Below are 27629 nucleotides of genomic sequence, written 5' to 3' on the forward strand. Positions count from 1 at the left end.
TCACCTATTCTCTCTCTCTCTCTCTGGGGCCCTATCTTCCCTTATATGGTGAAGGCAGTTCCTAGGAGGGGGGGTGGGGACAAAGGTCGCTCTCCTCCCGCCAGCTTGCCACAACTCCCTGAGATCTCCCAGGTGGCAGCTGCCTCCCCCAGACAGGTAAGGCAACACCGCGGTGACACATGGGAACCATAGGTGGTGGGAGAGGACAGGACAGGTCCCCTGCTTCTTGCTGGCAGCCCGGAGCCTCCTGCAGCTCCTTGGAGCGGGGTAAGGGAGAAGCTTGGCACTCTGGAGAGTCTGGAAAGGGCGGGAGCCCTGTGTGGGTTCTTGGGCCTCCAAGGGAAGGGCAGTGCAGGCTCCACCCAACCCCCCAGACGACTGCCCTTTCAGACCCCCACCCACCGCCAGACCCCACCCTGACTGCCCTGGACTGAGGAAACCCTGCAGACTTGGAACTTCTATATTTAAAACCCACCAGTCGTGGCAAACTGGGACTAGTTAGTCACCCTGACCTCACTCTCCTTCTTCCCTCAGCCCCTACCGTCTCTTTGCCCATTTCTTCTTCATCTGAACTGGCTCCTTTCTCCGTGTCTCCGTTCCCCTGACACTCCTGGGATCTCAGGGCTCTCAGCTCCTGGATCCTAGGGTGTGAGCAGCAGCCATCAGGAGTTGGATGGACAAAGGCAGAGGCGGGGGCCAGGGGCTGGTCCATGCTCAGCCACCCTAGTGTGCACCAGTGCCCCCCTCCACCAGGACTGTTCCCCTCAGCCTCACCAGGCACTGTGGCCTCATTCAGGGGCAATGTGGGTGTGGCTAGGGGAGGGGGAAGCCAAGTCCAGACCTGGGTCTTAGGACATACGACCACCCACTTCCCAGGAAGCCTGTTCAGGCCTTCTCAGGTCGGGGAGAGGCAGAGTCTGCAGGCTAAGGGGCTGGGGCGTGTCCACGACCCCTGCTCTCATGGACCTGGGGAACAAGAAGGTGTTCCCTTTGTTTCGGGGACTGCCACATCCTGGGCCCGCTCAGAACGGCATGACTGGGGACTGAGAGCAGTGACAGCACCCAGGGATCTCTGGAGCCTGAACTCTGAGGACAACAAGGCAGTGGTTAAGAAAAGAAAGATGGGACCTGGAGGCAGTGTGAGCCCTAACTTCCTCAAGGGCCCCCAAGAAGGTTCATCCCTTTTATTCTGTGGTTCAGTCTTCCAGCTTCAAGAATATTTATTAAGCATGTCTTGTGTGCTAGGGGTTGGGGGCTACACAGACAAAAATGCCTAGGTCCTTGACCTCAGAGTCCTCAGACCTACAAACAAATCCTTTAATCACCATGTGGGCAGGAGGCCAACAGGGCCATCTGTCCAGTATGCCTTGGGCCCCCTGAGGAGGGGTCCTTAGAGTAGCTTGAGTATTCTGAGATGGTCTCCCGGAAGAAATGAGACCTAAATTGAGTCAAGAAGACCATGTGAGTGTTAGTCCAAAGGAGAAAGGTGGGGAGGGCATTGGAAAGGAAAATGAAAGGACAAAGGAGGAGGGTGAGAAGCAGCATGTCTGTGTGGGCTAGGGCCAGTGAGCAGTTTGGTGGTACTAGAAGCAGAGAGAGGTGGGGGTGTGGTGGGGACAGACTGGAGAGGCATTCAGGTGGACAGAAGGGCCCGAGAGGAGGGGTCCAGGGTGTTGCACAGATGGCTGACTTTGGGGTCTAGGGGTGATGGTGCCCTTTCTCAAGATGGAACAGAGAAGAATAGGGACCAGGAGTGAGGGGGGAGCCGGTTAATTCAGGTTGAGAGAGAAGACACCACATATCCAAGCCCAGGGCTGTACTGTCAGCAGTGGGGGCAGTATGGGACCCAAATTCCTCCCAGCAGTTCAGGGGAAGACCCACCAGGGGCCAGAGCAGAGGCTTCCACTCTGACCAACATCGATGGGGTAGGAGCTGTTGGTGGGTATCCATGGGGACACCCTTGGAATATGACTCTACCTCTCAGGACTGCCCTCCCCAGGGTCTCCTTGCCCACCACCTTCCCTGTTCATGCTGCTGGAGGTCCCAAATCCTGACTTGTCTTTAGGTAGGGGGAGCACCAGCTTTTCCAAGCCCCTGCTCCCCTGAATCTTCAATGCTTGGTTGGACAAGAAGGGCCTCATCTTATCTACCCTCTGTTTCTCTTGTTGCTCCCTCCCAGACTCAGATCTTATCCCAGGTGGGACTTTAGAGACCACCTAGTCACCTGCTCACCTCATAGATGAAGAAATGGGGCCTATGTTTGTACCACCAGTGAGGGTCAGTCTGTCTTGGTGAAAAGAGGCTGTAGACAAAGGTAGTGATTGAAATAAAACAGAAAATATTTTCCTCCTTTGTACCCAAATCAGTTCTATTAAACTGGGAGTTTTGGGAGCCCTGGGGTCTCTGTGGGTTGAGAAATATCTCATGGAACAGGCCTTGGCCTATAGGGGCATCAGACAGGACCCAGGCACAAAGGACTCCTACAAGCACGGCGCTGCGATTGGCAGGTGGCTCTGATCTGCTGGAGAGGTCGCTAATGAGAGGCTGGGCAGGGAGAGCTTGCCCCTAAATTCCAGAATGCCAGGGAGAGGGAGTTTACCAGTAGTTAAAGGCCATGTCATTGTTCCAAGAGGTGACTCAGAGTCAAGGTGCAAAGAGAGATTAGATAGAGTCCAGCTGTCAGTGCACAGAGGTGGGGACTGCATGACCTATCATTCATTATTCATGGGTTCAAGGAGCATTTGTGGAGGGGGCCTCTCTGCTGGGCTGGGTGGTAGGCTTGGTGGGGAATGGCATGGCCTCCAGCCTGGTAAATGGGGCAGGAAACCAGGGACCAGAATAACTGGGGACAAATGGCTCTCTTCTCTAGCTCATCAGAGCTGCTGGAGAGTTTTAAAGGCACCTATGCCCTGCCTCCCAAAAGGCAAAATATAAAGTATTCAAGCCCGGGCCCCATCCTGACCTAATTAAACCAGAATCCCTGGAGAAATGGCTCCAGCAGCTGAGCATCAGAGCATCGGTATTGTTTGAAAGCTCCCTAGGTGATTCTGATGAGCAGTTGGAGTGGAGAACACAGCTACAAGTCAAACAGAAATAGCCATAAAAGATACCATAAAAGAAACCTGGGGAGAGGAGGTTTCTTCCAGCTCAGTGGGTGGAGGGTGGTTCACTATGAAACGATTCACTCATTCATTCATTCACTCATCTATCCATCCATCCACTCAATCACTTTCACCCACACACCCACCCAACCACCCAACTACCCACCCATCCGTCCATCCATCCACCCATCCATTCATCCATCCATCCACTCACGCACCAGCTTAGCAAAGTGCTAACAGTGTTAGATGCTGGGGATTCAGTACCGAATAAACAATACCGCCCTGCCTGGTGGGGTCCACAACTTGTGGGCCACCAGAACAGTGGTTGAGGGGTGTTTGGGGGTAGCAAGAAACAGGCAACTACTGCATATACTTTTTAAAACTGTGGCAAAATACACATAAGATTTACCATCTTAACCACTTTAAAGGGTACGATTCAGTGGCATTGAATACATTTACAATGTCATGCAAGGGAGCAGAACTATCTAGTTACAGAATTTTTTCACCTCCCCAGATGGAAACTCCGTACCCACTAGGAGTCACTCCATATTTCCTCCTCTCCCCTCCCAACCTCCCCCAGCTGCCGATAACCATTAATTGCTTGCTATCTCTATGGATTTTCCTGTTCTGGATATTTCATATAAATGCAGTCATACAGTGTGGTCCTTTGTGTCTGGCTTCTTGCACTCAGCATAATGTATTTCAGGTTCAGCCACGTTGTAGCATGTCTCATGCTTCATTCCTTTTTATGGCTAAATACTATTCCATTGTGTGGATCCTTTCATTGATCCATTCATCTGTTGATGGACATCTGGGTTGTTTCCACCTTTTGCCTATTGTGAATAGAGCTGCTATGAGCTTCATGTACAAGTTTTTGTTTGAACACCTGCTTTTTTTCAATTCTTCTGGGTGCATGCATTTTCATCCTTATTTATTCTTTGCTTCCCTTTTTTTTTTAAAACTCTGTGTGATATATATTTTTTCATCAAGCATGGCTTTGATCAAAAACTTTCAGGAAGAAAAATTGTTTGGGGCTAGATCAAGAAGGGCCTAGTGCCAGAATGCCAGGTTAAGAGGTGGTGGCTTTATTCAGTTGGTGGTAGAGAGTCAGGGTAGGTTTTTGAACAAGACGTTGACACAATCAGAGCTTGGATGGGAAGATGGAGGCTGGGCCCCTGGTCAGTCAGGGCTCAGGTTGGGAAGCCTCCCCACTGTCCCTGAGCCCTGGCCTCCTGGCACTGTTGGGAGCTCTCCAGGGCTGGGCTGGAAAAGCAGCTCCTGAAACCCAGGGTGCATCCAGCTCCTCTTCTTGCTACCACACCGCTTCTCCCCTAGGCTCATCCACCATGACCAAACTGAGCGCCCAGGTCAAAGGCTCCCTCAACACCAACACGCCCGGAGTGCAGATATGGAGGATTGAGGTAAGGACCTGCCTGGGCACGAGGCTGGCTCTGTTGGCCTGGGATGGACCAAGGGAAGGAAGAGCCCTGGGATTACTCGACTGTCTTCCATCCTGCCCTGCTGGCCTGTGAGCCCCTAGTGCCTGTCTCCAAGTCCCCCCCACCCCAGGCATCGGCCAAGTCTTCCTGCTCCTCTTCCTCTTCCCCCATCACATCCATTTTCCCTGTTGGTTTCCTCATGCCCTGCTCTTCCTGGCTCTTCACTTCTCCCAACTCTCCCTTTGGTTAAAGGGAGGCAAGGAGGCTGGGGGTCCTGGGTGGTTGACCCCTCTGACCTCCCTTTTCTCCCCAGTCCATGCAGATGGTGCCTGTTCCTTCTAGCACCTTCGGCAGCTTCTTCGATGGTGACTGCTACGTAGTCCTGGCTGTGAGTAGGGGATGAGCTAGGGAGGGAACTGAGCACAGAACAAAGCTCATGGTAGCATCAGGGAGGACACTTGAGGCTGGGGGCAATGGGGACTGCTGGCCTAGCTTCACCCCAAGACAGCATTCACTGGGTGTGCCCGGGTGCCCAGCCCAGTGGTAGCTCCACAGGGTCAGAGATGTAAGAGGCTCTCTCTGCCCTTGGGCCACTGAGCTCCCAGCTGGGGCAACTATCTGCAGATTTACAGTCTTGGGGGATCTTCTGAGCTGGTGGGATGTCACCCTACCTTGAGTCCATGTTCCCAAAATCCGTAATCAACTTCATGTTACCTTCTTGGTTTCTTCCACATCTTGTGTAATTAATATATTTGTATTTCTTCCTTATATTAATTTTTATTTATATTAATATTAATAAAAATTAAATCAATTTATTAAAAACATAACTTGATATCATTATCACAAGTGGAAAGCAGTGTTCTGTGTCACAAACAGAAAGTAACTGCAATACTTCCCTAGTCATTTCATAGATATATTTGGTTGTATACCCACTAATCACCTCCCAGACCTCTGATGTTCTATGCACATCATTTTGGGAAACGCTGCCAACATCCAACCAAATTATTTCCAAGATAAGATGAGCAAGGCCCCTGGGGGGAGAGCCACTTGCCCCATGTCTCAGAGAGTCTGTGCCAGAGCTGGGGCCATGACTCAGGGCTCCTGACCACCGGTCCTGTGAGCTTTCCCTGTTCCAAGCTCCCCTGTGGCCCAGGCCCTGCATGCGTGGGAGACCATGCAAAGCAGGGAGGTGGGGAGAGGCTGTGGGAGCCCAGGGCCTCGGGTACACCAGCCATGCCCTCTCCCTAGATCCACAAGACGGCCAGCAACCTGTCCTATGACATTCACTACTGGATCGGGCAGGCCTCGTCCCAGGATGAGCAAGGGGCAGCTGCCATCTACACCACGCAGATGGACGACTTTCTGAAGGGCCGGGCCGTCCAGCACCGCGAGGTCCAGGGCAATGAGAGCGAGACATTCAGAGGCTACTTCAAGAAGGGCATTATGTACGGAGGGGCATGCTGCAGGCAGTGGGGTGGGAGGAGGACCCAGGGCTGGGGAGGGAGCCTGAGGCTGTAGGGGGAGCCATGAGGGTAATTTTTGTTCACGTTTCCCCTTCCCCACCCCATTTCTGCTGCTGCCCAGCCCTTGGTCTTCATCCCTCTAAGCGTGTCTTTGGCTGCCCCAGAGGCCATTCTGCAATTCTGTAACTCTGTGTACTATGAATTTTTGTAAGTCAACACCTATTTGAATGTCCGGGAGAGCTCAGCGCCAAAGGAGGCATCATATCAAGTCTCTCCTCTGACCAATGGGCATACGACTGCTCCTTCTTTCTCTATAGAGGCCTTTCACGTGAAAAGCTCAGATTTCCAGCTTTTCTTGAAAAGTCTGAAGTTCTGGCCTCCATGCTTTTCCTGTGGAAACACATGGTCAGGAGCTAAGTAGCCACTGACCTATAGGATAGGCTAGGAGCTCTCCAGTTAGCCACAGTCCTCACCCTCCCTTTTGTCTTGCTCTCCTTGTTTCTACACTCACAGCAGCAACCACTTCTTTGGGTTTGAGCTGACACCGCACCTGGCTTAGTCTGCCTGGGCTGCCATAACAAAATACAAAAAATATAAAAACCAAAAAATAGACTGGTTAGCTTAAACAACAGAAATTAATTTTCCCACAGTTCTGGAGGTTGGGAAGTCCAAGACCAATGTGTCAGCTGATTTGGTTGCTGGTGAGGGCTTTCTGCCTGGCTTGCAGACAGCCACCGTCTCACTGTGTCCTTATATGGTGAAGAATGAGCAACCTCTCTGGTGTTACTTCTTCTAAGGGTGCTAATCCCATTATGAGGGTCCCACCCTCATGACCCCATCTATGCCTTATCTAAATCTATTACCTTCCAAAAGCCCCAACTCCAAATATTATCACACTGAAGGGTAGGGCTTCAACGTATAAGTTTGGAAGGGTCACAATTCAGTCCACAGCATCTCCCCTCTTTCCTTTGCTTCAGTCCCCTGTCCTCAGAGTCCTGTCCTGTTCATGCACCCGTCTTTGCCAGCCTCTCAGCAGGGCAGAGACTAGGGTGAGGTGAGTGAGGTATGTAGGGTGCAAACTCCAAGGAGGCACTCACTGCAGGGTCATGCAAATAGAGGCAATAGACTGACCTTGCACTTGCGTGGCCCCGAGAGTGAGTGCCTCCTTGGAGTCTGTGCCCAAAGTGCCTCATGCACGTTCCAAGTTCCAGCCCTTGCCTTCAGATGGCCTCCATGGCAGCCAGGTAACCAGGAGCTGGGAAGATGGAGGCCTGTCACACCTCTCAGTCCACTTCCTTGAGTCAGCTCACCTCTCTTCATAGGATCCAGAAAGGGGGTGTGGCTTCCGGCTTGAAGCAAGTGGAGACCAACTCCTATGACATCCAGCGGCTGCTACACGTCAAGGGCAAAAGGAACGTGGTGGCCGGAGAGGTGGGCATTAGCCAGGGCCCTGGGGCACGGCTTCCTGTCCCTCTTCCCAGCCTGGGTGGTGGGTAGAGACTGAGGAGGGGTGAGGGGCAGGAAAGGGGTGGGGAAGGGATGATGGGTGAAGGATGGGGTCTGAGCCACCTCCATGGCATCTCAGGTGGAGATGTCCTGGAAGAGTTTCAACCGTGGCGATGTTTTCCTCCTGGACCTTGGAAAGCTTATCATCCAGTGGAATGGGCCAGAGAGTAACCGCATGGAGAGACTCAAGGTAAATCTGCCCAACCACCACCCCTACCCCCGAGTCCCAACCTGCCCCCATCTGCTCCTGCACTCAGCACCCGGCCTCCCCACCAGTGAAACTTGCCAGACTTCTGCCTCGCCCCAACCAGTCTCTATGTCCCCAGGCGTCTCTCTCCTGACTGTGTGGGCGATGTGTTTGAAGGTGGCTCTGAGTCTCCATGTGTATAGAGAGAGGTATGCATGGCAGAGCTGGCTTGTGTGTGTACAGCGGCTAATCCACTAAGGTGTAGTGAGTCCCTGCTGTGCGGCAGATGCAGTGCCAAGCGCTGGCGATCTAGTGGTGGATGAAACGGGCAGAGCTCTGCCCTGGTTCTGGCCTCCAGCTGGCCGTCCAGTGTGGGGGAAAGACATGAAGGGAATAATGGAGGAGTGAGGGGTGGGGAGTTTGGCACTGAGGGTTCTGAGGGTTCTAAGAAGGTTCTGGGAGGAGGTGGGGTGGGGAGGAGAGCGCCCCAAGGCAGGAGAGAAGTGGCTGGCAGGGGACCTTCCAGCTCAGCTGGAGCACGAGATGGGGACTTCAGGGAGCTTGGAGAGGGGCGAGGCAGAAATCAAATGTGGTGCTTGAGTGGCCGCGGGAATGGATGAAATCCCATTTCCTGAGACAGAAAGGTCAGGAAGGGGAAAATCAAGAGTTGGGTTTTGGACATCTTAAAATGGGGTTATCGTGGAAGTTGGGTGAATAAGATGAGAGCAGAGAGCTGGGCTGGAGACAGAAACATGGGCCTGAGCTGTCTGCAGAAGCCTTGGGACTGGATGAGATGGCCTGGGAGGGAGTGGAGAGAGAAGGAGCCTGGGGTGAAAAGGCCAGTAATAAACAGTGAGCCAGGATCTATGTGTATGAGGACACGAGACAATATACTCTGGGTGTGTGTGTGTGTGTGTGTGTGTGCACGCGCACAGCTTTAGGGCAGAGACTTAGGACTGTGATCTTCAGGGCTCACCTCTTATCCAAAGCTGCCAAGTAAAATCACAAATTTCAAACAATGTCAAAAGCCAAGGCCCAGTAAGTACCCCCTAGACCCCCCCACCCCCGCCCATGAGGAAACCTGCTCTTCCTGTGGGCTTTCATCAGGTTTCCTCACAGGCACCTTGGAAGCCTGGTCCCCGCTCGAAAGGGATGCGCAGGTGGGGAGAGTACAGCTCCAGTGGTAGAGCGCATATCATGCAGGAGGTCCTGGGTTCAATCCCCAGTATCTCCATTAAAGAAATTATTAAATAAATAAACCTAATTACTTCCTCCCCTCCGAAAAATAAAAAAACAAAAAGGAAACGCAGGGCAGGCCCTTGCCCCTTGGGGCTGCTGTGAGGGACTGGGCTCTCCTGGTGTCCCTGTCGCCCGCCCCCACTTCAGCCTTCATGGGCCATGGGCCTCCCTGCAGGGCATGACCCTGGCCAAGGAGATCCGCGACCAGGAGCGGGGCGGGCGCACCTACGTGGGCGTGGTGGATGGGGAGAATGAGAAGGCATCGCCACAGCTGATGGAGATCATGAACTACGTGCTGGGCCAGCGGAGGGAGCTGAAGGCCGCCGTGCCAGACACCGTGGTGGAGCCAGCGCTCAAGGCTGCCCTCAAGTTGTACCAGTGAGTGTGCAGCCGGCTGCCCTTCTCCTGGCTCTGGGGATGGAGGACTTCCTGGGGGAGGATGCCCCAGTGAGGGGCGGGGACCATGTCATCTATGCCGCGCCTTTGTCCCACAGCGTGTCTGACTCAGAGGGGAAGGTGGTGGTTAGAGAAGTTGCCACGCGGCCACTCACACAAGACCTGCTGAGTCATGAGGTGAGAGGGTCTGAGGCTCCCCAGTGCCAACTCCCACCACACCACCCCTGCACTCTGATCACTCTCCCCCAAGTAGGACTAGTGCCAGGGGCTTGTGGCAGGTGCGGGAGGGAAGGCAACTTTTTGTGCAGCTCCCCCAGCTCAGCACGACCAGCACCCTCAGGCTGTCACTCTGCATCATTCTCTCCCACCTCTAGGACTGTTACATCCTGGACCAGGGGGGCCTGAAAATCTACGTGTGGAGGGGAAAGAATGCCAATGCCCAGGAGAAGAAGGAAGCCATGAGCCAGGCACTGGTAGGCCTGGAGGAGGAGAGGGCAGCGGGGTCAGACCAGGCAGAGGCTAGGGAAGGCTCAGGGCTCCAACCAGCTCGGGAAGATCTGAGGGTCTACTCTAGCCATCTTGAAGGTTTTCTGCACGCTGGGGAGCCAACTACTGGGCAACCTGGGGGCTTCCTCAGGACGTGGGCTCCCACCTTGAGCTTGGCACAGAAAAGGGAGGGAGAAAATGGAGGCTGGCTTTTTTATGAGAGGGGATTGGGTTAGCATGGGGCCGAGGCCAAGTTTGAGTTTGGGGTCATTGTAGGAGGTGGAGTCAGTAACCCTAACTGGTTTGGGGTTGGCATTGGATTGGGGGTTGGTTCAAGGTTAGAGATGGGGGCTAGGGTCAAGTTTGGGTCAGATTTGGCCTTGGGGTGGGGGTTAGATTCAGGGTTGATGTCAGAGGTAGATTTGAGGTGGTGTCAGGTTTGGAGTCCAGTTTGGCCTTGGGGGTGGAGGTCAGAGCAGGGTTGGGTTTGGGGTTAGCATTGGGACTGAAGTTGGGTTCAGGTTTGGGCTTAGGAAGGGGGTAGGTTTGTGGCTGGGTCTGGTTGGGGTTGGAGCCAGGCTTTGGCTTGCATTGGAGAGGGGGCACCTGGGGAAAGGACACAGCCTCAGCCACCCTCTCCTCTTCCCAGAACTTTATCAAAGCAAAGCAGTACCCACCGAGCACACAGGTGGAGGTGCAAAATGATGGAGCTGAGTCAGCCGTTTTTCAGCAGCTCTTCCAGAAGTGGACAGTGCCGAACCGAACCTCAGGCCTGGGCAAAACGCACACCGTGGGCTCCGTGGGTGAGGGCTGGCCCGAGGCAGGGCAGGGCCGGGAGCCGGGAGTGGGGCCAGGAGAGCACTGACCTGCCCTCCTGCTTTCTGCCATCCTCCCTGGACATGCCTCTTCCATGTGCACTTTTACCCTGGCTCTGGGCTCTCCAGGTGGGGTGGGGACACGAGGGGACATGGATAAACTCAAGAGTTGTCACAAAAAGGGAGCTGAGACCGACCTGCCTTTCATTTGGAATGATGTGGGGTCTCCCTGGAAACCAAACAGCTTCAGTCTCTCACCAGACAGTATTTGCTGAGGGTGAGCTCCTAGCCAGGAACCTGGGGGAAGAGAAAAGGATTGTCCCTCCCCTGTCTCCTCTGGGAGGCCCTGGCGAAGCACTAGTCTTAGGGGCAGGGAGATACAGTTCTATGTTATGACTCTGCCGCCCTCTAGCTGTGTGACCTTGGGCAAGCTACTGAATCTCTCTAGCCTCGGCTTCCTCCTCTGTAAAATGGGTCTAAGAAGAGTAGCTCTTACTCAGGGCTGTTGTGAGAACCTGGGGGAACTCAGCTGGTGACATTTGATATCACGATTCCCCCTAACTCCAGCCAAGGTGGAGCAGGTGAAGTTCGATGCCACATCCATGCACATGCAGCCTCAGGTGGCTGCCCAGCAGAAGATGGTGGACGACGGGAGTGGGGAGGTGCAGGTATGGTGAGGAGAGGGAGCCCCAGGCTGGGTGGGGAGGGGTTATCTGAGCCTTCCTGGACCTCACACTAGCCGGCTACCCACCCCAGGTGTGGCGCATCGAGGACCTAGAGTTGGTGCCTGTGGAGTCTAAGTGGCTAGGCCACTTCTATGGCGGAGACTGCTACTTGCTGCTCTACACCTACCTCATCGGCGAGAAGCAGCACTACCTGCTCTACATCTGGCAGGTCAGGCCCCACCTGATCCTGTCCAGAGTGCAGCCAGCTTCCACTCCACTATACCCCTGCCAAGTGGCTGTTGCCCTTGAATTGAATACCTCCAGTGATGGGGAGCTCACCCCCTTTCCATCCTGGGACTGTTTTGGCTATGAGGTCCCACTGACACTGAGTACCCACTCCCAACCCTTCTGTTTTGGTTCTCCAAGTCTCCCTTCCAACTTTCGTGGCCTCCTGCACATTCTCTTCATCTGCTCTGACTGGGTTTCTGTGCCCAGATATAAGGGAGCAGGGAGGTGCTTGGGTGCTGGGGGTGAGTGGTGTGGTAGCCGTGGTGTTTCCTCGAGAAGGTGCAGTAATGGGGAGAGGAGGATTAGGGTCAAGGCTGGTGCTGCAGGTGGGTCAGGAGTGGGCTGGGGCTGTGAAAAGATTAGGTGTGGGGCTGGGATCAGAAGTGAGGTCTGAGTCAGCTGGGAATTTTGACTGTGTCCGGGGTGGGGTTTGGTAAGGAAGGCAGTCAGAATCAAGGCTGGCCCCATCCCATCCCTTCTGTCCTGCTCATCCCCAGGGCAGCCAGGCCAGCCAGGATGAAATTGCAGCCTCGGCCTATCAAGCAGTCATCCTGGATGAGAAGTACAACAATGAACCGGTCCAGATCCGGGTCCCGATGGGCAAGGAGCCACCTCACCTCATGTCCATCTTCAAGGGACGCATGGTGGTCTACCAGGTGTGGCTGCTGGACTGAGGTCTGGCAATACCAGCAACTGAGGTGGGGTGGGCGTCCAGGAGATGGGGAAGAGGATGGGGAGTGGGGAAAGCTCATTCTTCATAGAAGAGGACTGTCTGAGGCTCCATCACTGATGTGGAACTGGTAATAGAAACAACTATTCAGTGTTTTTAAAAATATGTTTAATAAACTCTTAGCATGTGCGAGCACCGCTTCTCTCTACACCCCAACTCCTTAGATCCTCTACATGAAAAAAGAAGTTATTTTGGTTTAGATTTGCCTGATGGACCTGTCCAAACTGCACTGGTGCCTTCTGACATAATGAAATAGCCAGAGCCTGCATTCCTTTAAGCAATAATCTATTTATTGAGCACTTTCTGAGTACACTGCTCTCTGCAAAGCACCAAGGGCAAGAAGAATGCCATGCTAATGCTGTTTACCATCTTGTCGGGAGAACAGTGAGCCGACAGCCCCAGGCACCATGTGGTTAAATGCCAGAAATTCAAGTTGCCTTCCAAGGGGAGCATGACTACAGTAATCTGCAAACAGGCATAGAGGGGAAGGGGGTTTGGAGGGTGTCTTGGTATTGGGGTCAGAGTTGAAGAGCTCAGCAGAGGTGAAATGAGGGCCAGTGATGCAGGGGCCACAGCAGGGACGAAGGCACAGAGGAAGCGTCCCTTGGGAAACAGTGAGAAAGAAGCCTGGCCAAATTCAGTGGAGGGTTTGGAGAGAGGTGAAAGCAAGTCTGGAAAGGCAGTTTTCACCTTCATCACAGGGAGCACACTGAACGTAGGGAGCCACTGAAGTTTTTGAGCAGGGGAGTGCTGCAACCAAAGCAATGTTTTGGCAGGATTAGTCTGGTGATGATGTATCAGAGGACCAGCAGGGGCAGCAGACCTGCCCCAACATCCCTTGCCCCTCCAATCCCCCATCATCTTTACTCATTTACTCCCACTTCTCTCTCCCTGCAGGGGGGCACCTCCCGGGCTAACAATCTGGAGCCCATACCAACCACACGGCTGTTCCAAGTCCGGGGAACCAGTGCCAACAACACCAAGGCCTTTGAGGTCCCAGCCCGGGCCGCCTCCCTCAACTCCAATGACATCTTCATCCTCAAGACCCAGTCCTGCTGCTACCTGTGGTGTGGGAAGGTGTGTGCAGGGTCCAACAGCCTCCTCTTCCCCACATGGGTCTTGGGGGTCCCCAAGCCTCAAAATAGGTCCCACTCGCTGGTTTCCCCGCCTCTCTCCCGGCGGCCCGCCTCTCTCCTCCACGGCTCTGGGTCTGGCCATCCTTAGATTTTCTGCTCTGTGTCTTGAGTAGGTCTCTCTCATTCTGTTTGTCTCTGGCCACCCCTGCCTGTCCAGTGTTGGTCTGTCCTTGTGTCTTGGGCTCTCTCCCACTCTCCCTGTGACTCTCACTACCTCCCCATTTATCTCTGACATGAGGACTCTCAGTCTCTTAGACGCCTTCTCCTGCCAGGTGGGGAGAATGCAGACTCTCCTGTCTCCTCTGCCATTCTTTGGAGTGTCCTCATCCAAGGACAGAGGAGAGGTTGGGAGAACTATCCCCACGTGGGCGGTGTGTGGGGCACCCTGTTCCAGGAGAGCCTCCCAGACCCTGGAGCTCTGGGCCAGTGAATGTGGTGGAAGGGTGGGGGAGGCGTGGCACTCAAGATGTTCTCCCCCAGCACAGCTGCCCCCTCTTTTCCCAGGGCTGTAGTGGGGACGAACGGGAGATGGCCAAGATGGTTGCTGACACCGTCTCCCGGACCGAGAAGCAAGTGGTGGTGGAAGGGCAGGAGCCGGCCAACTTCTGGATGGCCCTGGGTGGGAAGGCCCCCTATGCCAGCACCAAGAGGTAACTACTAGCTCCCTCTACCTCCAGCTCACCTTCTGAGGCTGGAGAACCTCCCAGCACCTCAACCCCCATTGGCCAGAGCCTGCAGCAGATGTGGATTGAGGATCATGTGTGCCAGGCCCTGAGGGCTGTAAGAAGAGTAAGGGCAACTCATGCCCTGGGAGCCTCTTGGGCACAGGGGCTGTGTCTGTGAGGCTTACCTGGGGCCTGGAGGGGGCATTTCCCTGCAAAGGTAGTTCACAGCCAGAGGAGGCAGCTCAAGGAAAGGGGCTATAGGTCTGCCCTCTGGGAAGAAGATGCCAGAGTCCTATCCGCCCCTGTCCTGCCACACTGCCACAGGACCCTGATGCTGAGGAGCACAAGCTGTAAACCCTCTTTTTCTAAAGAAGGTCCGTGATCCACTTTTCCCCAGTTCAGAAGCAAAAGGGCATGTACTACAGTAGCAGCAGGAGGGATAGAGGGAAGATACCAGAAAGAACTTCATAACAGGACAATAGAAGAGCCAGTGGAATGTATGTGGGAATTTCTCCCTTGGGGGCACTCCTGGACTCTTGGGAGAAGGGGGTTACCTTTTGTATAGTCAGAAGAAAGAGCATTTTCCTAGGAGGCAGGCTTTCCACATCAGAGTCCCTCCGAGTTCTGTGTTTTTGATTCTTCTTTTCCCCAACCTTCTTCCTGCCAACACGATTTTCTTTCTACCTTGCAGACTGCAGGAGGAAACCCTGGTCATCTCTCCCCGGCTCTTTGAATGTTCCAACCAGACCGGGCGCTTCCTGGCCACAGAAATCCCTGACTTCAATCAGGATGACTTGGAAGAGGATGATGTGTTCCTGTTAGACGTCTGGGACCAGGTAGGATTGAGGCGTGAGGACCTCCCTTCCCACCACCTCAATCCTCAGGGCCAAGAAATAGTGGCTTCAGGGATAGGTAACGTTTGACAATGTCTTGGCTGCTGTACATGTTCTCTCTGGGAGTGGTGTTATGAACCAGGAGCCTAAGAAAGAAGAAGGCAGGTAGAGGGGAATATGCCCGGAGGGGCTGCAGGGCAGGATGTATTCTTCTCCCAAAGTCCACTTTATTTCATGTGACAGGGGAGTGTTTTTGAGGGTCTTTGGCTCTGGAGAGGCTGGGAGTCACACATCTGCAGAATATCTAAGTAGAGGGCATTTGTCCAACCTCCTCAATTCGCAGATGCAAAGTCAAGGCCAGATGAGACTTGCCCAAGGTCAGGGTCCACTGCTGGCCAGTGAGTCTGGGTGAGCCGAGGGAGGACAGGAAGAACTGACCAAGCTCTGGGATGCTCCACAGGTCTTTTTCTGGGTGGGGAAGTATGCCAATGAGAAGGAGAAGAAAAACGCAGCCACCACGGTGCAGGAGTACCTCAAGACTCACCCCAGCGGCCGGGACCCTGAGACCCCCATCATTGTGGTGAAGCAAGGACATGAGCCCCCCATCTTCACGGGCTGGTTCCTGGCTTGGGATCCCTTCAAGTGGAGTGTGAGTGGCCCAAGCCCACCTGGTCCTGCCAGCCTGACACATCCTTCTCTAGGCAGCTCTTTCATGGCACACCCAGAGGCAGGGGGGACTCCTAGGCTTTCCTGTTTGTTGTGACAGATGACCTGTGATATATCTGTAAAAGCATTTGAGGGGATTTAGAATAGATAGTAAGGCTGTGGGGAGAGTAATAGCTCAGTGGTAGAGTGCATGCTTAACATGCACGAGGTCCTGGGTTAAACAATATTAAAGATTCAATTTCTTACCAGCCATGTGTGGCTAGTGGCGACCATATTGGAAAGCACAGAAAAGGAACATTTCCATCATCATCGCAGAAACCTCATAGGATGACATTGGTAGGTCCTCACACCAGATGAAAGGAAACACGTCAGTTCTTTAAGGACGGGACAGATGTCTTCTGGCACTAAATTCTAGGCAAAAATGGGTCCTATGTGTGATCCTTACCTGAGGGACAATGAATCAGAGTTCGACAGGATTTTCCTAAACTGGCCTCGGATAGAAGCAGAAGGCAGGTCCTCAAAATGGAACCTGTGGAGGTTTTCTGCAGGAGGAAGGCTAAGGTAGGATGCATGTTTGCCTGGTGGCTTTGGGTACACTAAACTGGCACAACAGATGAGATTAGGGAACCAGAGAGCTTAGATTGATTTCCTCAAATGCATTAAAAAAAGCATCCAGTGTTTGATGAGCTGAGGTTCGTCTTGATGACGGATTCAAACAAATCTCAATGCTGCACATCTAGATGCCAAAGCTTCTCCAGTCCAGGTCAGGGTCCCAAGTCAATAACTCTGGCAGGCCTTCCCCCACCTCATGTCTGTGCTGGCTTCTCTCTCAGACTCATTCACTCACTCACTCATTCATTCATTCATTCAGTTTTTCATTCATTTGGCAGAACTGGAACTCACGATGTGCCATGCTTGCTGCCAGGCTTTGGGGATGTGGAAATGGGGCTCCCCATGGAGCCAGTGTCCCCTCTATTTCCTCCACTCCTCTGCAGCAGGGTTCCCTCCAGGGTCTGAGAGGAGCCCCCCAGTTCTTCAGGACCCCTGGGTCCCTCAGAGCCTACACAGTGTGGGCAGGGTTCCCAAGGTTGCATGTGGCTGCTTGTACCCTGGGGGTGGGAAAAGTTCATACTGCTCTCCATCCCTGTGTTGGGCTGAGCCAGGCAAATAGTCTCCTGCCCCAGCCTGTTACCCGTCAGCTCCTCATGCTCATTCTCACCATCCAACCTCCTTTAGCAGGAGCATCCTCCAGCCTCCCCCTGAGTTCCCTCTTCCCTTTCTCACCTCGGAGCCCTAGGCCAGCCTTGTTTCAATGCCTGAAGGAAAATGATCTTTGTCTCTTCTGCTGAGACCCAGATCTAATTCATTACTTGAACTTTATATGCAGAACACCAAATCCTACGAGGACCTGAAGGCAGAGCTCGAAAACTCTGGGGACTGGAGCCAGATCGCTGCTGTGAGTACAGGGCAGGTGGCTGGGCTCTGCGGTGGCCACTGATGATGGGCAGACCCCTGGGAGCTGAGAAATCTCTAGAGAAGATGCCAGGGTCTCTGCTTTCCTTTCCACCATTTCCTCCCACTTCTCGTACAAGTTCTTGCTGTTTAACTTCAAGGCCTCTAGCTGTTTTGTCTCATCCACTCCCTAGTGAAATGGTTCCCATTATCATGCATCAGAATCTGGGTGATGGGGAGCTGGGACTGGGTGGAGGGCTTATTAAAATGCAGATTCCAAGGTCCCACTCTCCAAAATTCTGGTTTATAGAATTGAATTGAGACCCAGTAATATGTATGTTTTTAACAAAGGGCTCAGGTACTTTGATGCAGTTAGTCCATGGACCTCACTTGGAGAAATAATGATTCCTCTACTATCATCACCCTGGAGATCCCTTCTCCAGGTAGAATAACCTTCTTTGAGCTTTCAGTTAGTTCTTAAAACTATATTCAGCCTGCAGTCTTAGGATGTGGAAAAATGAAATCAAAGACGTTCACAGGCTTACAGGGGAAACAAGACCAAGTAAACTCTGCAGAAGTGTGTCCAGAACATGAGAGCAATTTTCCAAGCACAGCGGGGTTATTAGCAGAATAACACGTATGCTCCTCGGCCCCATCCACAGGCTGGGAACCTGGTGGTGCTCAATAAACCCTCCTTGGTCACTGATGATGCAGGCAGGAAAGCATAGATAGGTCAAGGCTAAGGGAGTTTACAGATGACAGTTTCACAGCAGATAAGACAAAGAGAGTCAGAAATGTCCAAGGTAGACCTCAAATCTCTGGGGTAGCCATGGAGAAGTTCTTAAGTCATAGAACAAAATAGTCATCTTACACCAACCAGCTTTGTTTGGATACGGATCACGAAACTTTAGCTCATAGGTCCAGCCTAGCGTGCCTGGTTCTTATGAGGAGTGTGTGTATGTGGACAGGTGGAAGGTAGGGATCATGAAAATTTTCTTGAAGGAGGTCCCCTAGGGTCAATGTTGACTTCAGAGAAAAAGGCAGCCTGGGAGACAGCCACAGATCAGCTAAAGTAACAGTGTTTTCCTTCTCTTTCCTAGGAGATCACAAACCCTAAACTGGATGTTTTCAATGCTAACAGCAACCTCAGTTCTGGGCCTCTACCCATCTTTCCCCTGGAGCAGCTGGTGAACAAGCCTGCGGAGGAGCTTCCTGAGGGTGTGGATCCCAGCAGGAAGGAGGTAGGTCAGACTCCAGAAGGAGGATGACCTTGACTTAGAGATTTCCTCTGAAAGGTGAACAGGAATTATTCAGGCAGAGTGGGTTGTTCTTGGAGAGGGGAACAGAATACACAAAGCTCAGAAGTAAGTAGGGAAAAAGCACAGCGTGGGTGAAACAGTAAGGTGGCCAGAGTGGTTGGGGTGTGTGGACCTGGGAAGGGGCAGCTGGTTGTGGAGAAGGGGCTGGGCTGCGCAGAGCCTTCTACACCAGGCTAGGGATGGTGCTGTCTATTCTAAAAGAGGAGGGGGGCCATTGTGGGTGAAGCAGGGAAGTAGAAGTCAGGTTTATACTCTTAAAAGATCACTCTAGCTGCTCAGTGAAGAATGGACTGGAAGGTGGCAAAAGCAGCAGCCACAGGTCAGGCTGAGAGGTAGATGGGATTCTAGACTAGGTGGTGGCAGGGGAGGTGGAGGGAAGGAGACGGTTTAGAGAAATATTCAGGAGGTAAAATCAGTGACACTTGGTAATGACTAGATAAAGGGCGTGAGAGGGGAAAATTGTGTAATTTTCTGACATAAAAAATCCTGCTCAGACTGAGCTTAGAGGGGGACAATCATGAGTTTAGTGGCAGCCGTGTTGTTTGAGGCACTCAGGAGACATCCAGGTTGAAATACATGTTTGGTGGGCAGGCAATTCAGAGGAGCACAGGGAGGAGACTGATCGGCACAGGGAATATTGGTTGCCACAGCTGCTGTCTGTGTGGACCACTTAGGGGAGAGAGTTTGACAAGAAGGGCTTGTTGAAAACACATTTTTCATATTCATTCCCACTTCATGAAGATCCCAAATAGATTGCAAATCTAGCTTGAGAGGGTATTGAGAGAAAATTTACTGTGTATAATAAACTATAAAGAAGTCTTACAAATGAATTAAGGAATCTACCGAAAGATGCCTAATTTCTCCAGGAACCTATGTCTTTTGGGGGTTTGGGCCCGATATATGCATATACGTATTGTTTTCAGAACATTTACATTCTTCCCTTCCCCCTGGAGACCACTTTCATGCATTCTCTCCCAGATCGGCCCATCTGTGTCCTCATTGTAATATTGGGATGATCCCAATATATTATTAATATTACAAATATTATCTGCGCAGCCCCTGGTGCATAGAAAGTGCTCTGTTAGTGTAAGCTGTTATTATCATTGCCTGTTCTACACCTAAAAACTCAGATCCAGCGAAGGGAAGTGACTTGCCCAATGTGATGTAACTAGTGAGAACCAGGTCTTCTGAGTCCCACTGTTACTATCATACCACATAGTCCAGAAAAAAGTATTTCTAAAGGGGAGGGGCAGCCAATATTATTGAACCAGGTGATTGAAAGGAGGCTAAACAGATCGCTGATTTTGAATGAATGAACAGAATCAAGACAACCTCACCATGATAGAAGCAGTCTAAAAATTCTTAGATTCTTTTTTAAAAATCAGTTTTCACTGATTTTTTTTTTATCATGGGAGTATTTTGCATCCTTGCAGAAGAGCTGGATATTCCATGTTGAGTGCAGAGAGTGGAAGAGGACTTCGGATCTCTTTGGCTACTGTAAACTCAGAAGGGTAGCCAATGACAGTGAACAGTGGAGCAGTGGGTCTGGCTGCAGGCAGTAGCAAGATAATCTAAGTGTTTGAGTACCAATGAGTAAACCACAGAGAGGCAGATGTGGGCATGGGTGAGGCCAGTAATCAGCTGGCAGGACTGCAGGGTTCAAGAGCAGGACCAGTGGAAAGATACAAGTCCACTGGGATGGGCAGTCCTTGCTATCTAGCCCAGGGATCATAGTCCAGAAGTTTTAACCAAACTGCAGAGCCAGCCTGGCTGGGCCAGAGAGGACACCTGAGACACCTGCAGACTGAGGACACAGTAGCCACAGCGGCGAGAGACCTTTTTCCAAAACAAGGCGCTCCACTGCCCTGCCTGGGAGAGTGAGGAGGGCTCCTAGGAGCCTTGAGCAAAGAATGCCAGAGGCGGGAGGCAAATGATGACAGGTTTGAGAACTGGGGCATCAGACCCACCTGAGCTTGAAATCCATCTACAGATGTTTACCAAGAAGCTGTTCGGTTCAGGGTTCTCTGCAGGAGTCAAAAAAAAAAAATTTCCCCAGAGCATCCTTACATAGCAGAGCAGCCCAAGATTGAAAAGAAACCAGCTGCTCTCACCGAGATCCCGCCCCCTCCTGGTGCCTGGGGGAGCAGAGATGGAGGCTGGGAGATGCTGTTTGATGACAACTTTAATTTGGGGTTCTTACCTGAGTGTGCCTTGAGGATACCTGGCTTGCTTTGAACAGTTTCACTATCATATCATGGTAGAGCTGGGAGCAGAGGTCATTTCAGTCTTATGGCTGAAGAGACCCAAGGCCTAGAAAGGTAACTCCCAGTCATGATTTCCAAGCCAAGAGGGAAAAGTTAGAACTGTGCTGTGTAATCTTCTAGATCATTCATAGGATGGGAGAAGCCAGTGCAAGTCATTTATCCAAATATTTTGTTTTCCACTCAAGATGGCTAGGCAAAATGTGGCTCTGAATCTGTTCTGTGGCTTTCCCAGCTTCTCCTCTTAGAACCTTGCCCCTCACCTCACTTGCACCTCTGCTGCCACCTGCCACCATCTCTCAGCAAAACCTGCTCCTACAAAATAATGGCTGATACATTCACAGTGGAATATAAAAGCCTGATGACGTTTAACATGTTACCTTTTAACCAGGAACAAACCCAGAAACCAAGACGGACAAAGATATCTATTATGGTAAAACTATACCATATAATGGTCACCGGTGAGCACAGTAGCATATATACTTTGTAGGTCTGGGAGGGAAAGACGACAAAAAGGCCTTTACAGGATTCCTGAAATCACTCAGGGAAGAGGGTCACTATGGTGCAGTGGAACATGTGTTGGGATCAGATGACCTCACTTTCTTGAGCTTTAGCTTCATCACCTGAAAATGGGACTGTTCAAACCTGTCTCAGTGTCTTTGTTAGTGTTACAGCAGCGTGTGTAAGTTAGACTGCTTGCTCTGTCCTTTAGGGCTGGGGCAGGCCCTGCTTTCTTGGTGGTCAGGGTACTAACTTGATCCAAAGCAGGATAGGGCCCAGGAGGGCAAGCACCTCTGGAGGAGAGGGTGACAGGCTCTTGCTCAAAGAGCTGTGTGTCTCCTATAACAACTTAGTCTTATACATTCAGACTTGGGCAGCCTCCTTCTAGTGTTCACCTGCTTATTCTAGGCATCTCCTAGCTGTCTATTCACTGTCTGATAAGATAGATGAACAAGATATCGTTTCCAAGGCCCTTTTATATGTAAAATTATTTTCATCCCTATAAAAGCAATTTCTCCCAAGCTTATAGAGAAGAAAATTAAGACCTGGAAATGGAAGCAACTCCTTAATCAAGACAAGTCAGTTGTCCTCATTCTTATTTCAGGGCTAGTGTGAAACTGACCCTGTTCAAAAGAAAAGCAGCTCTGTCTACCTCATGTTGTCACTGTCCTTTTCATTATGTTCCAAATTCAGGGATCAAATCTCTTGGACTTCAAAATGCTACTCCCGCCCCCTTCCCATCCCTTTCCTGGCTCTCACAACATTGCCTGTTTTTGCTCTTCATTTGATTTCTGTACCACACCTATATGACTCATCAAAGCAAACTCTGGCAAGAATGTGACCTTTGCCTGCTGGCCCCTGCCCTCTTCTAGGCGCACCTGTCCGTTGAGGATTTCACCAAGGCCTTGGGGATGACTCCTGCTGCCTTCTCTGCCCTGCCTCGATGGAAGCAACAAAACCTCAAGAAAGAAAAAGGACTGTTTTAAGACGCAAAAGTAGCTGGAAAGCAGTACCCTATCCTGCTTGCAGAGCTTCATTTTATTTACTGGTATCGGTCCTGTACTAATTGAAGTGAAATTTTACAGTTGTACCTGTGTGCAGCAGTCTGTGGCAATCACACTTTTATTCAGTAAACTGCCTGTTCCTTCCGAAAGAGGATGCCTCCAAAAGGAGCTTGTGGTCCCAGTTTCAGCTTTCAAGACGGTGGTTGCATTGTTTCTATCCTAGCATGTCACATTACTTTTTAACCATCTTGTTCTAGAGCTTTCCCTTAAAAGCAGCCAAATACTCCACAGAATGTTAGTTTTTAAGAGCCTTCCATGGGCTTTTATCGTGACTCATCTTTAATTACGGTGGGTGGGCTGAAGCATTTTGCAGGTTTACATCTTTCCCAGAGTAATGGCTTTTTCTTTTCACATACACTTTCCTTACTGACTTCCTCAGGTGATAAGTTAAAAGGGAATCCTTTGAAAGAGCTGAATGGCCCAGGCGATGGCCCTAATAGAGGTTTCACAATACTCACTAACCAGGACCCAGAGAGAGCAACATACACAACTGGGTCTAGGCTTGAGGCCTAATAGCAAGTATTGAAACGCAAACATTATTTCACCCTCTCTGGTACTTTTAATGAGGCCAACGCTAGGTTTACAAACTGTTATCTAGAGCATCTGCAAAGCTTCACAGGCTCCTCAGATAAAAACCACTGGAGGTTGGCACTGACTAGAGCCATACTTGGTTTCCCACCCCATTTCCTTTAAGGTGTAACAGTGCTGCTTGAAGTTCAAGTCAGAAGGCCAACAGAAGGTAATTTTCACAACTTCAACAACTGGTTAAGTTTCTGCAAGAAAAGGTCCTTTTCAGAAATAAGTCAAACCGACACCAGGTTAATAAAGGCTTTAATTTCACACACAAAAAACTCTATGCATAATTTAAAAAGGAAACAAAAACAAGGAAAAACCGTAAAGGGTACAGAGGAACAGTTCTGCTAAAACACAGATAAAGTGCCGCTCCATACAAAACAACATGAAGAATCAGAATCAAAAGTCACTCTGAACACAAGGAAAGAAAATCATCGCACAAATGTGGCCAAAGCTGCCAGCAAACCTGGTAGTGGCTCAATTAGGCAAAGTGTAGGAAGCTTACTTCTGTTCTCCTCTCTGTAGCATAAATAAACAACACTGACAAGAGGCCAGAGATGTTGGGGATAGAAGGAAAAGAGAGGGAGGGAAACCTTAGGATGAGAGGTGTGTACAACCACTGTGTCTCATTCTTTCACCCCTCTGTTCTTGAAACAGCCCAGTTCAGTTGATTGCTTGTCTAATTTTGGCATTGGACCTAGCGAACTTGAGTCCCGATTCAGACCCTGATCCATCTGATGCCAGTGGACATGCCTGTACTTCAAACCTCTGCACTTCAAGTCCAAATTACTAAAACCAACTGCCCGTATTCATACTGGCACACCGTTTATTATAAAGTTCAAAACCTCAGACACATAGCACACGTGGAAAGGAAAATTTACTAATTGTGCATAAATATGATACAACAAAAGAGACTGCTTGAAATCTAGTAATCAAAGCATGCCATCAAGGAGTCAGTGGTTGTGATGAGACACAGCAAAAGAAACCTGTCATGAAACTCTCAGGGCCTAGCAAACTAGAGTTTTCCAATAAAATAAATATATATTCTTTCAGATGTTAACATCGATAGAGACAAAGTCTGAATTCTGAAGTAATGCATTAGAAAGATGGTAGAGGGCAGAAATCTGTTTAGTTTTCATACACACTTAAAGAGCATTACTAGGTGTAAAGCAAGATGGGGAGGAGGAAATAGACATTTGTTTTCGGGGGGACAATTTTAAGAGACTTCCATCTAGTACTGGGTTGTTGGTTTTTCTAAAATCCTCTGTATAGACACAAGATCCACATGTACTTGGGAGATCTAGCTCTGTTTCCCTGATTTAAAACAAAAGACCACTTTAGGGGGTCAATTAAATCAAACAGGGCAAAAAAGTTTGAATGACTTGAGTATCCACCACAGTCAATTCAGAAGACAGAGAAGAAAGAGTGAGAAGGGTAATATTTTAATTTGTTTTAATATAATCTCTTTTCAATAGACCACAAATGAGTTTACAAACTACCTTTCTTCCATGTTTCCAACCCCACCCCCATGCTCTCTCTACACTCATAATGGCCAACTATATAACACACTGCCAAGAATCTGTTTCCAAATAATTTTCATTATACAACTATATATGTAGCTGTACATGTGTAGAGCTATATTTATATAGTTACATAATGGTAACTGCAGTATGGAAGAGTAAGTAAATTCATGAATTCACTTGCGAGGGTTTTAATTCTTAAAGCTCTTTTAGAAAAATTTTACACTTAATCAAGGAGAGAAATAATGAAATGTCTAGTCTAATATTTGCCTCCCAGAGTTAATGAACTGATCTTTAAGTATCGCTGCATACTTCATAAAATGTAAACACATTTACATTTGTTATTGAGCCATTAAGTTAGGCCTGAGATTAACAGACCATGGCAAGTAAACAAATAGCTTTTGGAATCAAAATATAAATAGAACAACAATTCATGGATTTGCTTCTTATTCTATCCTGCTGAGACAAAACTTCTGAGTGTGCACACACACACGTAAGTATATTCCCTACAAAACAGTCTATCTTCTCATAGGCCTAAATTATAGTCAGGGCTTCTAAAGTGGTAACAGCATCTGGCCATATGCAACTTTCCAATCCTCTGTAATAATATTAGGTGATAAGAATCAAGAAGTTTGAATTTTAGTTTGTAGTTTTCTCTTCCAAAAAAATTCCACTTAAGATCAGTTGTGTGCAGAATTACTGTCAAGTTCCAACTCAAAGTCATTTAAAATAATGCAAGCACATTTGGTATTTTCAATAGGAATATTAGTTATGAGCAGGCTGCCTGGAACTGAAGCACTCTGCCATTATTTAATGTGTCCCTTCCTGGCCCCAACATGCAAAATACCCCATCCCCTGATTCTGAGCAAACTGATCATACTGCACAAAAAGTATCTACTGATACTTTAAAATACAGTCAGCTCAAAAAAACAACCCCATCAATATAGTCCAGTGGAACTCTCTATCTGCAGTCTTAACTTTTCACTGAACCAAAATGTGAAAGTATCTTTGTAGTGAAAAGGGTAATAGCTAAAAGAGTGAAGGGAGAAATGAAGGCTGACCAGGCCAAAACAATGGACAGATATCAAGGAAAATTCAAGTTCCAAACCTGCAAGTATACAAGCAGTGAGGTAACTCACCTACTCTTTTCAACTAGTAAGTCCTGCCCAAGACATGAAGATCAAATCAAATTAGGTTCGAATCAAGTGCACTTCTAAACCATACACACATGCAAGCTACAAAAAGCAAGTCAAACAAGGGTATTTCATGGGCAACCTAGGCTTATGGCATTATTTTTTTTTTAAATGCCCCAAATGAATTCACTCTCTCTTCAAATCATCCCCCCAAATTTTTAACAGTGCCTCTCAAAGCTCTCAAATACAGATACAGGAAAGTAATAAATAGTTAAAGAATTCAATTAGCACTTCACGCACGAGAAAACCAGTTATTTTCAACAACAAAAAAAGGCTCCCAATGTAAAGAAACAAAATTTTAAAAGCTGGTTTTTTAAACAAGCATCTTCCTCTGCTCTATATTACTCCTGCAAATCCTACCAGTACCATTTTGGAACGTTCACTACAGTAACACATAGGTAAATGGTAGAAGGCAAAGCTTTTATCAGTAGTTATGCAAAAGTGCTGGCCATTTACTATTCCAAGACTCAATATTTTAGAATAGGTTACTATGTCAGAACATAACCAAGCTTTAGGAGTAGGGCTGGAGCTCTCTTAAGGCAATCTTCCAGAAAAGATGTTGAATCTTCTGTGATGATAGATTTAAAAAAAAAAGGAAAGGTTTCATTTTGCTATACTTAACACTGTGTGATCCTAATGATTTCTGGGCTCACAAAATTATTTTACAAACAGAATTCTACTCTCAAACTCATTCTTTATATGGTTTCACAAGCTGTCTAACCAGGCTGGTTATGTCAGCTGACTGTCTAATGTAGCACTTAATGTTGCACCCCCATTTAACCTCAACTCAAAGCACCTAAAAAGTAAGATAAATAAATTATGCACCTTTGTTAGTTCTTGGGATTACCTAAACCAATCACATTTTAATTCTCACTCTGTTTTAAGGGAAAAGCCAGACAGCAAATGGTTAAATGTCCAAGCTTTATCCTACAGCTCATGTACTTAATTTCACCCTTGTAGCAAGGCTTTCTGTTTAGTGGTCCAGAGCTTTAGCTTTAACACAAGAATACTCCTCCTGACCTGCGTCTGGGAGAAAGAGATGGTAACATTCTTTATGCTCCCTAAGTATCCTTGTTGGGGACTCCCAGTTGGGACAGTATCACTTTCCTACCTCTTAAAGTTTTGGCTGCAATCTGTTAGGGTAATGCTTGCTCCATGGAAGAATGACACAGAAGAAAAATAAAAGATTCTATCTTCACCACCATAATAATGTAGATATACAGTGAACATACTGTGTCAAGGAATTTCTTTAAAGAAAATACAAAGTGTACAATGAATACCAAATGTGGGACCATAACACATTCCAAAGCACCAACAATCCATTTCTTGGGACTGCATGTAAACAGCAAAAGCATCACAAATCCATGAAACAATATTTTTAAAAAAAGCTCCTCAAGTCAAGTGGCAGAATGCCCCCTCCTTTGCGAGGAGGACAAACTGTCATTAGTGTAACATGGAGAGCTGGCTTTCCAGTGAACTTTACTGATAAGAAACACACATGAAAGATTACAGACTTGAGTGAAACTACTCAAGGAACATAAAAGCTAAATGCCAAATGATATGTGTATTTTCACACATTTCTCAGGTGAATGGACTCTTTGACAACTTCATTTCTTCTTCAAGTTGCTGTGCTGTTAATTTTGAGTAGGCATACTCTGGTGGCCTATCCTAACTCTTTAAGGCTCCATTCATTCCATGTATGTGTGTGTGTGTGTGTGTGTGTATGTACATATATATATATATTTACAACATGTATTCCTAAGACAAAAGGAAGTGCCACTCTCAAAGGAGAAAAAAAAGATAATCAGCTACAGATGTGAGACCAAGGTTTCCATAAAACAGTTAATATGGAGCGTTCCGCATAATTGCAATTTTCATCTTTTGGTTTGGCCCTGAGCTGTTTGTTGCTCCCGCATCAAGTAGAGTTCCAAATTCTCCTCGGGCAGAGGAAAGAGAGGTGGGTGGCAGTAAGAGAGAATCGCAGTGCACACTGCCAACCCAGGAGTCTGTTCCTCATGAAGCCTGACGAGTGGTCTTCCCCACTTCCATGCTAAGTGCCTGAGAGTTCTTTTCCGTTTCCAGCAGCTCATCAAAGATCTCCCTTCAAATAAAGCAAACAAACAAACAAAAA

At 49.3% G+C, this 27629-nt stretch overlaps 2 protein-coding genes across 7 annotated transcripts in view; one reads left to right on the plus strand and one right to left on the minus strand.

Moving 5' to 3' along the window:
• The first annotated feature begins 109 nt into the window (after positions 1–109).
• VIL1 (villin 1) lies at positions 110–23063 on the plus strand. Its single transcript, XM_006207262.4, has 20 exons — positions 110–156; positions 4437–4522; positions 4854–4928; positions 5789–5985; positions 7326–7434; positions 7589–7699; positions 9111–9313; positions 9430–9508; positions 9706–9804; positions 10467–10620; positions 11200–11300; positions 11389–11526; positions 12083–12241; positions 13213–13392; positions 13956–14101; positions 14808–14952; positions 15410–15598; positions 17003–17071; positions 18168–18308; positions 22021–23063. Exons 2-20 carry the CDS (start codon positions 4448–4450, stop codon positions 22132–22134), a joined length of 2484 nt encoding a protein of 827 aa, XP_006207324.1. The 5' UTR covers positions 110–156; positions 4437–4447; the 3' UTR covers positions 22135–23063.
• Positions 23027–27629, minus strand: part of USP37 (ubiquitin specific peptidase 37) — a 77110-nt gene continuing 72507 nt past the window's right edge. For all 6 annotated transcript variants that reach the window (XM_006207260.4, XM_031678009.2, XM_031678008.2 and 3 more), the window contains one exon: positions 23027–27599. In XM_006207260.4, the coding sequence (XP_006207322.1) occupies positions 27512–27599 (88 nt within the window). In that variant the 3' untranslated portion in view covers positions 23027–27511. The remainder of the gene's footprint in view (positions 27600–27629) is intronic.

Source organism: Vicugna pacos, chromosome 5 (assembly GCF_048564905.1).
Source record: "Vicugna pacos chromosome 5, VicPac4, whole genome shotgun sequence".
Taxonomy (NCBI): domain Eukaryota; kingdom Metazoa; phylum Chordata; class Mammalia; order Artiodactyla; family Camelidae; genus Vicugna; species Vicugna pacos.